The sequence below is a fragment of the Staurois parvus genome, unplaced genomic scaffold, assembly GCF_062004578.1.
Source record: "Staurois parvus isolate SC_StPar_1 unplaced genomic scaffold, SC_StPar_1.0 ptg000077l, whole genome shotgun sequence".
NCBI lineage: Eukaryota > Metazoa > Chordata > Amphibia > Anura > Ranidae > Staurois > Staurois parvus.
In genome coordinates this window covers 3,228,226-3,240,983 of record NW_028317873.1, presented here as the reverse complement: position 1 = coordinate 3,240,983, position 12,758 = coordinate 3,228,226, and the positions used below count along the sequence as shown (strand labels likewise).

Below are 12,758 nucleotides of genomic sequence, written 5' to 3'. Positions count from 1 at the left end.
GGCCAGGTTCAGCAACAGGAGGTCAGGTAAATAGGAGAAAGCAGAAGAATGGTCAGACAAGCCAGAGATCAGGGCAGGAGAGAGTCACGATAATCCGGGTCGGGCAGGTTTGGCAACAAAGGCAATCTCATGTACTAGGAACAGGAACACAGGAATAAGACCATACGGCAATGTGAGCATTGCAAGAGCTGGTTTAAATAGCCTGCCCGGCGCCGACAGGCGCACCTGGGTGCTAGTGCCTGCCGATGCCATCATTGGTGACAGGCGCGCCTGGGTCCTAGTGCCTGCCGGTGCCATCATTGGTGACAGACGCGCCTGGGTCCTAGTGCCCGCCTGCCTGTCTTGTCGGGATCCTACGCATGTGCAGATTCGTGCGTCGAGGCGATCTTCTCGTTTCCTGACACAGCATTTCAATGTGATATAGACTATAAAAGCTCTGCACAAGCAGCTGCTGGTGCACTGTGCCAATCCCACTGCATTGGACCATTTACTTTTTCTTTTCAAAGGAACTTTATTAAAATGTTACATTTCAATAGCGTTCTATTCACCGTGACGTTGTTGCGATGCAGTAGTTCATGGTTCAACTTACTGCAGTAAAACAAGTACTGTACGCAGCACTTTTTCTTCTTTTTTTTTTAGCACAAACAACTGCGTAGCTGGGCCTGAACTGTCAACAGGAGGCTTTGCTTTGTTTATGCATTGGGGCTGCACTGAACATATCTGCTAGCGCAGCCCCACCACACCCTAGGGCCCCATTCACGTCTGGCATTTTGAGATCTCGGGCAAAAAAAAAAAACTGAGATTCTGCCTTCGATCTCAAATCACACTGCATTAGTGGCAAAACACACTACGCATGTTCGGGTGCCATTTATGGCATCTAAACGTGTGGTGGTTCTGCTGCGATTGCCGCGGGATAAATCACATGGCAATCCGCATCACAAAAAGCTTTTTGTCCAAAAAGAAGCAGGAGCCTCTTTTGGGCGACAAGCTTCATGCAATGTGGTTTGCTGTGATTTTTGTGCGGCAATCGCAGCAGAATCACACCATGTTTAGGTGCCAAAGTGAATGTCACCCGAACACACGTGGTGTGGTTTGCCACTATTGCAGTGAGATTTGAGATTGCAGGCAGAAACGCAGCAATGCTGCCTTAGATCCCAAAACGCTGGATGTGAATGGAACCTAAAGTATGGTTTTGAGTTTTCTTAGCTGCTTTAGGCTTCATGTACACGAGCAGCTGCTAAACTCGAGTTTAGAAGCTTTTGGCATTTTTTTTCAAAGCTCCTAAACTCAACTCCATAAAAGTCTGTGTCCATATACACATAGGCTTTTAGCAGAGTTTAGGAGCTGCCGCGTTTAGATGAGGTAAAACCTCCCTCTCCTGAACACGAAAGAATCGCATTCTGGATTAGAACGTTTTGACCGCAGGAAAACACAAAATGCGGCAAAATCGCGGCACCACAGTTTTGCCACGATCTGCGTTTTCCCGCAGCTGGCGGTCAGGGTAGGCTCATGTACATGGAGCCTTAGGGTCTGGCTAGCTTGCAGAGTCAACTATGATGAATTTTGCATAATATCAGCATGTGCTTGATAAGTAATTGAAGCTACCCATCTAATAGTTTAAAATGAACTGGAAATTTATTTTAACACCATACTGATCAGAAACAAACAAATCCAACAAGGAATGTCCCAAAAAGAGGAAACATAGTTAGGAACTAGCCGATTCAAAGCCCTAATGTAAATTCCATTACAACATTGTGGTAGGATTTCAAAACTGCAAAGAAAAATACAAGGAAATTTCCAAACACCTTGCAACTGAAGGACTCTGGCATAGAAGAGGAATCAAACATCAAAGAGTTAATGTCAGTGACTGGTGGTCCATTATGAAAAAAGCATTTTCTGCTAAACAAGACGTACCAGCTTTGGAGGCCACGAGTGGTACGTGGCCACTATTACATCTGTTGATATTTTTGTTAATTAAATGTCTTTTTAAATAAATGTATGGGGTTTTTATTTAAAGTAATGAAAAAAAACAAAAACCCTTGAGCCTTTACAACCAGCCTGGGTTCAAACTGATATGATGCAGCACATCGCATGTGGTTTGTACAGGAACTGCACCGCATTCCTGTGCAAATCACATGCGATTTCTGTGCAGTGCAATTTGAGCCATACGTTTTGTATGGCTCAGATTGCACCGCATTCGCACCTAAATAGAGCAGGATCTTTATCTATAGTGTGGGAACTCGCTTCAAATGGTAGAGTTTTTGTAATGCACACAGCAACTCGCTTGCTTTTTTTTTTTAAGGGCCGTTTCAGCCCACTTTTATTTTAAATGACAGTTCTATAACACAAGAGGTTTCCGACGCAGGGGTATCTATCATCAATATAAATGAAAAGATTCAGCCTCCTGGCTCTCTCAGATATAACCAATCTTCCTCTGGTCTTTCTCCTCAGGCTTACGTCTGTCTCCTGCAGACTCCTTCAAAAATGGCTCTCGCACACAGCTAGCCACTAGCACACAGATACTCCCGAGCAGCCCCTTGCTGCTTTTGGCTTCCACCTCTCCTAGGTGAAGCCCACCTGACTTCAAGACAGTGACCTCCTGCCTGCCGGGGTGGAGCCCTCCTGACTCCTGTCTGCCCGGGTGGAGCCCTCCTGACTCCTGTCTGCCCGGGTGGAGCCCTCCTGACTCCTGTCTGCCCGGGTGGAGCCCTCCTGACTCCTGTCTGCCCGGGTGGAGCCCTCCTGACTCCTGTCTGCCCGGGTGGAGCCCTCCTGACTCCTGTCTGCCCGGGTGGAGCTCAGAACCATAGGTTAGGCCTCTACAAAAAGCCCTGCACCCACCTGTACAATCAGTGCCCTGGCCATTACCAAAACCTGGTCCCAGGATTGAAGATTTCATCCCTCCCAGATCTCTTTGAAATCTCCAGGCTCCAGATCCCAAAACAGACTTAATGAATAAATGAGGAAACTGAAAAGCCAGTTTCCTCTGCAATACATCAACCCTCTGGAGCCCCTCAACCTGCCTGGTTGAGAATCCAGGGTTATCAGCTTGATTTTGACCGTGGCAGGACACCGCACCGCCACAATAGGTACTTTTTGAATTAAGATCAAATTTTTGTCAGTTAAATAGTCAAAAATTGTTATGGGATGTATTTACTTTTTCATGACTTTACATTTATTATATTATTATACAGGATTTATATAGCGCCAACAGTTTGCTCAGCGCTTTACAATATAACAGGAGACAATACAGCAACAATACAGTTCAATACAAGAGGGAAAGGAGGGCCCTGATCCTGTGAGCTAACAATCTAGTTATCTACAATCTGTTATACCCATACTTAAACATGCCACTGTATTACAAAATTATAGTAAACGTAAGTGCTGACTGTACTAAATCTTGGCTACACTTGCAAACAAACCAGTTGTACTTGCTTAGACTGAAGCAGCTAAACAAGTACAACTACTCTATCTTCTATTGTTCCATCCAAAGACTACTGCTTTTAATATATGTAGAAATTCTTGACAACCACTTCAAGCCAGCTTCTATTTGCTAATGCAACTGAAACAATAGAGGCAGCCTACCAGCAAATGTCAACTAATATCATATTGTTAATACCGAAAAAATTTATGGAGGGGTTGAGCTGCTGTTGCAAGTATGAAATTCAGGAACCTTAAGGCATCTGCGCATACCTGCAGCAACCTCCCAAGCCTGACAGGTGAAGCTTTGACACTTCTGGGTAGTGCCGGACCTTTACACCAAGCCCCATCACGACACATTCCTATCATTCATCACTACGACAGGGAGCCTTGCTGGCCAATAGGAATGTACAGTAGTAAGAGATACACATCATGCTATCAGGAAATGCTAAAACTGCCTGCAAGAACAGACTATAAATGCTGCTGCAGGGGAGTGTAGGCAACTGCACTTTATAGATGCAGCAATTTTTTTCTATTTTGTGGACTGTGGCCAGTAGGAGTAAAAAAATGTTTTGTTAAAATTAATAGTTCCTCATCATTTATGCAAGTGAGATTTAGGAAACACTGCCGCCAGTATTAGTGATCAGTGGTCGCATCCAATGCTGCTTCTCTTCATGCTGGATGACATCAGGGGCCCGATTACGCAGGCACTACTGGGAAGGAGATCACTCTTCTCGATAGTGCCAACTACAGTACTTTGCACTCTGCATACAGCGTGCAACCAAAAGGCACCACATTGCAGTGGCTTGTAAAAAGCAAACCATAGGTTAGAATTTAACCCTTTAATGACAAAAGCGAACACAAACCTTGAAGTGATACGAAAGTCTTTTTTTTAGAAATTAACAAACAAGTCATGCTCACCTGCTCTGGCAGTAGTTTTGCACAGAGCAGCTCGGATCCTCCTCCTCTCAGGTCCCACTCCAGTGCTCCTGGCCCCACTCTTCTGCTGGGTGACCCCATAACAAGAAGCTATGGGGGCACCCCAGCAGGCACGCTCCCGAAACGCAGCTGCTCTGCCCCACCCCTTCCCTCTCCTGACTAGTTCACTGGCTGTGACTGACAACAGTGGGATCCAATGGCTCCCATTGCTGCCTCGGCCAATCAGGAGTGAGAGTCCCTGGAGAACCGAGGCTCTCATGGACATCGCTGGATCAGGATGGGGCTCAGATAAGTGTTGGAGGGGGGGGGACTGGAGGGCCTGCTACACACTGAAGGTTTTTTTACCTTCATACATACAATGCATGAAGGTAAAAAACCTTGAGCCTTTAGAACCACTTTAATGAGTGAACCCAGTTTTACAACTTTGGCTTGTGTAAGTTAAAACTGAACATATCTTTGCAACTATTTGGCATGTTCAGGTGAATACCTTGTTTCAGGACAATTTGGGCCTTCATTTGGTAATGGATATCTCCTGAGATCACATTTTTTTCTTTTTAAATCAAGAAAAACTGTCCCACAACTATAAAAAAAAAAAACTTTTTTTTTTCTTTGTAAACTAAAGCTTTATATTTTTATACCATTACCTCCCACCAAACCCCAAAATAAAATTCAAAATAACTTCCTCTCTGGTGTTACTGGGAGCCAGCTGTCATGTCTTGCCCCCCCGATGATGTACCACCATGTCTGCTCCCCTCTACCTGCTCTGTTGAAGCTGATGCACTCTGGGATATGTGATGTGCAAATGTCAGGAGGCTTCAGGAGAGCAGGAGACATAATTCTCACCTATGCAAGAAAGGAGGCAGAGAGTGAAGCAAGGCCTCATTCAAAAGGTTAAAAAGTGAATTTACATCCAATTTTTACTTCCGGATCTGAACACAGCTGTATTGTTTTCAATGGAGACACTCAAACATGCACTGCATTCAGATCCATAACCAAAAATCTATGTATGAGGACATGTGTATGTATTTTATTACAGGTAATTATATAGCTCTGTCTATTTATGCAGTGCTTTACATATTTAATATACAGTATGTCACAGCAGTGAATACACCCCTCACATTTTGTAAATATTTTATGATATCTTTTCATATGACAACACTGAAGAAATGACGCTTTGCTACAATGTAAAGTAGTGAGTGTACAGCTTGTATAACAGTGTAAATTTGCTGCCCCCTCAAAATAACTCAACACACAGCTATTAATTTCTAAACCGCTGGCTAAAAAAGTGAGTACACCCCTACGTGACAGTGTCCAAACTGGGCCCAATTAGCCATTTTCCCTCCCCAGTGTCATGTGACTCGTTAGTGTTACAGGGTCTCAGGTGTGAATGGGGACCGGGTGTGGTAAATTTGGTGTTATCACTCTCACTCTCTCATACTGGTCACTGGAAGTTCAACATAGCACCTCATGGCAAAGAACTCTCTGAGGATCTGAAAAAAGAAAAAAAAAAAAATTGTTGCTCTACATAAAGATGGCCTAGGCCAGTGGTGGGCAACCTTTTTTTTCAACTGAGCCAAATCTCGCCAAAACCACGATTGAAATTTATTTTGAGAGCCACATTTTTAAAACTGAAAATACATCTCCCATATAGTAATTCATCCCCCATATAGTAATTCATCCCCCATATAGTAATTCATCCCCCATATAGCAATTCATCCCCCATATAGCAATTCATCCCCCATATAGTAATTCATCCCCCATATAGTAATTCATCTCCCATATAGTAATTCATCCCCCATATAGTAATTCATCCCCCCATATAGTAATTCATCCCCCCATATAGTAATTCATCCCCCATATAGTAAGTCCCCCCCCATATAGTAAGTCCCCCCCCATATAGTAAGTCCCCCTCATATAGTAAGTCCCCCCCATATAGTAATTCATCCCCCATATAGTAAGTCCCCCCTGTGTCAATTCACTTACCTTTGCTCCGCGCGTTCCTCTCGTCGTGCTTCCCGCGCCGTTCTGGTCTTCAGGGCGGACTGTGAGAGGAGAGGAGTTCGTCACGCTGCCCCGCCTACATCCTGGCTGCCCCGCCTACATCCTGACAGCTGCAGAGTCCTGACTTTTGGGGCGGCCGCCCGAGAGGAGGGAGGGGAGCGGGCGGCCGTCCGAGAGGAGGGAGGGGAGGGGAGGTGAGGGGGCGGCCGCCCGGCACACGCCCGTCCGAGAGGAGGGAGGTGAGGGAGAGGAGGGGAGGGAGGGGAGCGGGCGCCCGGCACACAGAAGAGCCGCATTTAAGCTTGTAAAGAGCCGCATGTGGCTCGCGAGCCGCGGCTTGCCGACCACTGGCCTAGGCTATAAGATTACCAGGACCCTGAAACTGAGCTGCAGCACGGTGGCCAAGACCATACAGCGGCTTAACAGGACAGGTTCCAGAACAGGCCTCACCATGGTCGACCAAAGAAGTTGAGTGCAAGTGCTCAGCGTCATATCCAGAAGTAGCAAAATGTACTTTCTTCACTGTTGTCACATGAAAAGATATAATAAAATATTTACAAAAATGTGAGGGGTGGACTCACTTCTGTGACATACTGTATATTCACATCAATCCCTGCCCACAAGCAGCTTACAATCCAAGGTCCCTTTCACACGATCATTCCACCATTCTCCTCTATAGAGCGACGGGTGTACAACGACTTGTGCCAGCTTACACCCACCTACCTCCAATCTGATCCTCCAGGGAAAAAAAAAAAACAAACAGAAGGGGATCCATTCCCCTCAGTCAAAGTGGATCAGATAGGAGGGCAGTCGGGTGTATCTGGAGAATGGAGTTCATTTACACCTGAGCTCACATATAGCTGTTTGCTCTGTTGCGTCCACTTTGCATAAACAGAGGACATGGAGCTGTCTTCAGCCTGCTCTGTTCCGATCAGAGAACAGATCCCCTCCTGATATAAACAGCGCCCACCCCCTGTAAAAGGTCCCCAACTCACATTCATAAATACACACAATGGGGCCAATTTAGACAGGAGCCGAATAACCTACCAACAAGCGTTGGAGTGTGTATACACATATACCATCGAGAAGAAGAACATGACACTTTTATGGTTTTAAGGATCATTTATGGAACTTTAGATCCTTGGACAATGATCAGTAAAATTTTTACATTCATATGAATGCAGCTTAGGCACCGGTCACAACGCTGTGATTGAAAATGGCAAGATTTGTGTGCAATTTCAGAAGACTTTGCTACTTGTGAAGATTTTCAACGATTTCTTGCAATTTGCAGTGCAATTTCCAATGTATTCTATGTATGTGAAATCGCAACAACTGCAGAAAAATTAATGCAAGAACTGCTTTAGAAATCGCGCTGCAGCAAATCACAGATGTTAACCACTTGTCGTCCGCCTACTGTTTTTAAACGGCAGGACGGTGGCAGTTCAGGGACAGGTTGCCGTTCATAAACGGCACCCGCTATTTCTAGCTGTGCGCGCTCCCTGGGAGCACGCAGCACTGCGATTCGGTGCCCGCTGTGTCCTCCGGACACAGTGAAACACCGATTGTCGGATGGGACCTCTGTACGAGGTACCGATCATGTGATCACTGATTGGCCAATCAGTGATCACATGCAAAGTAGTAAGCAAGATGTCACTTGTGACATCATTGCTTACTAAGTGTGAAATCTGTGAATGATCACAGAGGTCACATGGTACAAGGCTATTCACAACAGGCTTGTACCATGTGACAAGCTGTGACCAATCACAGCTCACTCAGTAGTTCTCAATGGCTGCAAGAATGCAGACAGAGAGAAAGAGAAATGATTGCTTTTACATCCTATATGGGTGTAAAAGCAATCACTGTAAAAAAAAAAAAAAAAAAAAATACCTTCATCACCCCCCACAAGTGGTGACACTGTACTGCAAGGGTGACAGTATGTAAAAACAAAAAAAAAACAATATAAAAAAATAAAATAAAAATGTAAAAAAAGTTTAAAAATTATCATTTTTGGTTATAAACTAATTTGGATTTTTTTTTTTACTAAAAAGATAACGGAATAAATTTTGGCCAAGATTTATGATGAAATATCATTTATTTGCAAAATTTTATAAAATAAACACTTTTTTCAAAATTTTTGGACGTTTTCATTTACATAGCAAAAAACATTAAAATCCCAGCGGTGAATAAATACCACCAAAACAAAGCTTTATCTAATAAAGCTTTAAATGGTAAAAAATTCATATGGGTACAGTGTTGCATGACCGCGCAATTGTCATTCAAAGTGTGACAGTTCTGAAAGCTGAAAATTGCCCTGGACAGGAAGGGGGTAAAAGTGTCCGGACAGGAAGTGGTTAAGATACTGACATTCATTAGATGCGATTTCAATTCGCACCAGTGTGACCGGTGACTTAGGCTTCATTCACACAGCCGTAAAACATGCATATACAAGTTTTTAAATTACAGATCTGGAGAGCTGGAGCTCTCTTGGCGCCGGCGGCGGGATGTCACAACTCTGTAGCTACTGACTTGTGACGTCACGCCGCCAAGAGAGCCCCGGCAGCCATCTTCAGATGGTCAGTGGTTTTTTTTTTGCTTACCTATACTCATTGTTTGTACTTCACTTGAATAAACATCGCCTGTTTAGAAGATATCACACTCTCCGGCCTCCTCTTTTGGAGCGCCTTGTGAGCTACTAATACCCACAGAGCGGCGGCATCACATATGGCAGTGGATACCAGGCAGTGAGGGGCACCTGACCAAGACCAGACCATTGAGGGATCCCCAGTCCTCTGGAATGGATATTTCTTAATGCGCATTTTGATTGCGTATCTGGTGAGTGCGCAATCTTATTCTTATCACCATGGCACCGGACTAGACCACTGGACTTTGAAGATCATCTGGATCTCCTGCGCACTTTTCATTGTGGACTACTGTTTGATTCCCTTGACCTGCACTTTGCACTTGATTGGTCACTAAACAGTGCCAAGATTATCACTTTATGCTGCACTGAAAATCTATATGTGTATGGCCAGCAGGTAAATAAACTCTCAGATTGCAGAGGGTGGGGGACTGTAGGGATGAAAGGGATTTGTACAGGTGAACGTCCATTGTACACACAAACACAAGTGGCATGCTCAAACTTCTAAGAAGCTCTGCATTCTAGGTGAAGCGCACAGATCACACAGGTTCCCTGGGACAAGGGGGGCAGCCATCCCTGGGACAAGGGGGGCAGCCAACCCTGGGACAAGGGGGGCAGCCATCCATCCCTGGGACAAGGGGGGCAGCCATCCATCCCTGGGACAAGGGGGGCAGCCATCCATCCCTGGGACAAGGGGGGCAGCCATCCATCCCTGGGACAAGGGGGGCAGCCATCCATCCCTGGGACAAGGGGGGCAGCCATCCATCCCTGGGACAAGGGGGGCAGCCATCCCTGGGACAAGGGGGGCAGCCATCCCTGGGACAAGGGGGGCAGCCATCCCTGGGACAAGGGGGGCAGCCATCCCTGGGACAAGGGGGGCAGCCATCCCTGGGACACCTCTGCAGTCACTCTCCCCGCCCCCCTCCTGACTATCCAGCACACTCCTCTGAAAACTTCCGAGTGTAGAACCGGTGCTGCAGCTCTCACTTCCGGGTTATCAGCCAATCACCTGCAGACACAACACAGCACTCGAGCGAGCCGGAACGTGGTTGGAAGGCTGTGGGGGGAATGCCTGTAATGCAAATCCAGCGAGCCGGGCGTTATAGAGCCCCACACAGGCCTGGCTGCCTCATGTGTAATGTGCGGCTACCCCCCGGCGTTCTCCGCCATGTACCCGGCCACACCGGAGAGATCAGCCCTGGTCTGTGCTGTCATCAATTCCACCTCAAACTGCAGTCGGTCAATGTTACCGATGACCGCTATGCAAAGTCCATGAGATCACACGACATGCCGCTCAGTACACAGCCAGCCCGTTATATAATCATTACACGGAGCCCACAGAGAATGGGCCGGTATAGGAGGAGCGCTCACCAGCAGCACGAGGACACAGGCCGGGTCGGTCAGTGGGAGGAAGATCGCGTGTTTCATGGTCGGCATGCCTCAGCTGCGGCTCCTCTCACCTCACACCATAGAGCTCCCCAGGATAGCACTTCGCTAACACTTCCTAAGCCAGCACTAGGAGCTTGATGACGTCAGGGTCACATGACTGGGCTCACCGGTGACATCACCGCCCACTATGACCGCCCAGTTTGAAGATCCACTCAGAGAGGGAGGACAGGTCTGAAATCAGAGGAAAGCATTACTTATTACTCAACTGTACGGTGGGATGTCTTTCTAGTCTGCCAGGGGCAGACTGACAACTCCTGGGGCCCCCAGGGCAATAGGGGATCATGGGGCCCCTGTGTCCTTGCCCAAACTCAAAAAGGCCTATGAAAAAGGTACCAGGGGCATCTCATGGGGCACCCTACTGACCTCGGGCAGTGCCCAAGTTTCCAAATGGTCAGTCCGCCCCTGGCCAGGACTCTGCTCTGAGGTGATTTGAAAGAGGTGAAAACTAACCAGCATGCTTTACCAGCCATTAAAAAATAAGTTCAACTTTAAAAAAAAAACAAAACAAATGCACATTTTGTTTTTATATATTTGGAGCCTGCAGAGCATCTGCAATTAGATTACAAGTGCAATGTCAGGCTCCTGCAGAGCATATGCAATTAGCAGATCGCAAGTGCAATGTCAGGCTCCTGCAAAACATCTGCAATCAGCAGATCACAAGTGCAATGTCAGGCTCCTGCAGAGCATCTGCAATTAGCAGATCGCAAGTGCAATGTCAGGCTCCTGCAGAGCATCTTCAATCAGCAGATCGCAAGTGCAATGTCAGGCTCCTGCAGAGCATCTGCAATCAGCAGATCGCAAGTGCAATGTCAGGCTCCTGCAGAGCATATGCAATCGGATCACAAGTGCAACGTCAGGCTCCTGCAGAGCATCTGCAATTAGCAGATCGCAAATGCAATGTCAGGCTCCTGCAGAGCATCTTCAATCAGCAGATCGCTAGTGCAATGTCAGGCTCCTGCAGAGCATCTGCAATCAGCAGATCGCAAGTGCAATGTCAGGCTCCTGCAGATCGCAAGTGCAATGTCAGGCTCCTGCAGAGCATCTGCAATCAGCAGATCGCAAGTGCAATGTCAGGCTTCTGCAGAGCATCTGCAATCAGCAGATCGCAAGTGCAATGTCAGGCTCCTGCAGACAGTCAGTGCAGCCGTCTACCCATACCTCGTACGGGAAGGCAGATACTGAACGGCAGGAAGGATGGATGAACTATGTGGAGAGCTTATCAGTGCCCTGGTAGATTGTTGGGAGCTACAAGCATTCACAGAACTCCGTAAGGCTCTGTTCCCACCTATGCCGTTTCCTTTTCGTTTCACAGTTCGTTTTGCGTTTTTCTACACGCGTTTAAATCGCATTTTGTTCAGTTTTTAATTTTTTTTTAAAGTGGATTTTTTTTGCTGGGCAGAATAAAAACGCAAAAACGCACTACCATGCATTTCAGCAGATTCTCCATTGAACTCTATTGTAGCAACAATGCTGCTTTTTGCTTTTAACCCCTCACCCTCCAGAGGATTTACCCCCTTCCTGTCCAGGGCAATTTTCAGCTTCCAGCGCTATCACACTTTGAATGACAATTGCGCGGTCATGCAACACTGTACCCATATGAATTTTTTACCATTTTTTTGAGACAGATAAAGCTTTATTTTGGTGGTATTTATTCACCACTGGGATTTTAATTTTTTTTGCTATATAAATGAAAAAGTCCAAAAATTTTGAAAAAAAGTGTTTTTTTTTAAATAAAATTTTGCAAATAAATAATATTTCATCATAAATCTTGGCCAAAATTTATTCTGTTATCTTTTTAGTAAAAAAAAAAAATCCAAATTAGTTTATAACCAAAAATTATAATTTTTAAACATTTTTTTAACATTTTTATTTTATTTTTTTATATTATTATTTTTTATTTTACATACTGTCACCCTAGCAGTACAGTGTCACCATGGTGACACTGTACTACTTGTGGGGAGTGATGAAGTTTTTTTTTAACACTGATTGCTTTTACACCCATATAGGATGTAAAAGCAATCATTTCTCTTTCTCTCTGTCTGCATTCTTGCAGCCATTGAGAACTGCTGAGTGAGCTGTGATTGGTCACATGGTACAAGGCTGTTGTGAATAGCCTTGTACCATGTGACCTCTGTGATCATTCACAGATTTTACACGTAGTAAGCAATGATGTCACAAGTGACATCTTGCTTACTACTTTGCATGTGATCACTGATTGGCCAATCAGTGATCACATGATCAGGACCTCGTACAGAGGTCCCATCCGACAATCGGTGTTTCACTGTGTCCGGAGAACACAGCGGGCACTGGA

At 45.7% G+C, this 12,758-nt stretch overlaps 1 protein-coding gene across 1 annotated transcript in view; it reads right to left on the bottom strand.

The window, feature by feature from the left end:
• Nucleotides 1–10,542, bottom strand: part of ERP44 (endoplasmic reticulum protein 44) — a 105,229-nt gene extending 94,687 nt beyond the window's left edge. The window contains exon 1 of the mRNA XM_089669456.1: nt 10,370–10,542. Within this exon, the coding sequence (XP_089525582.1) occupies nt 10,370–10,435 (66 nt within the window). The 5' untranslated portion in view covers nt 10,436–10,542. The remainder of the gene's footprint in view (nt 1–10,369) is intronic.
• Nucleotides 10,543–12,758: the final 2,216 nt, after the last annotated feature.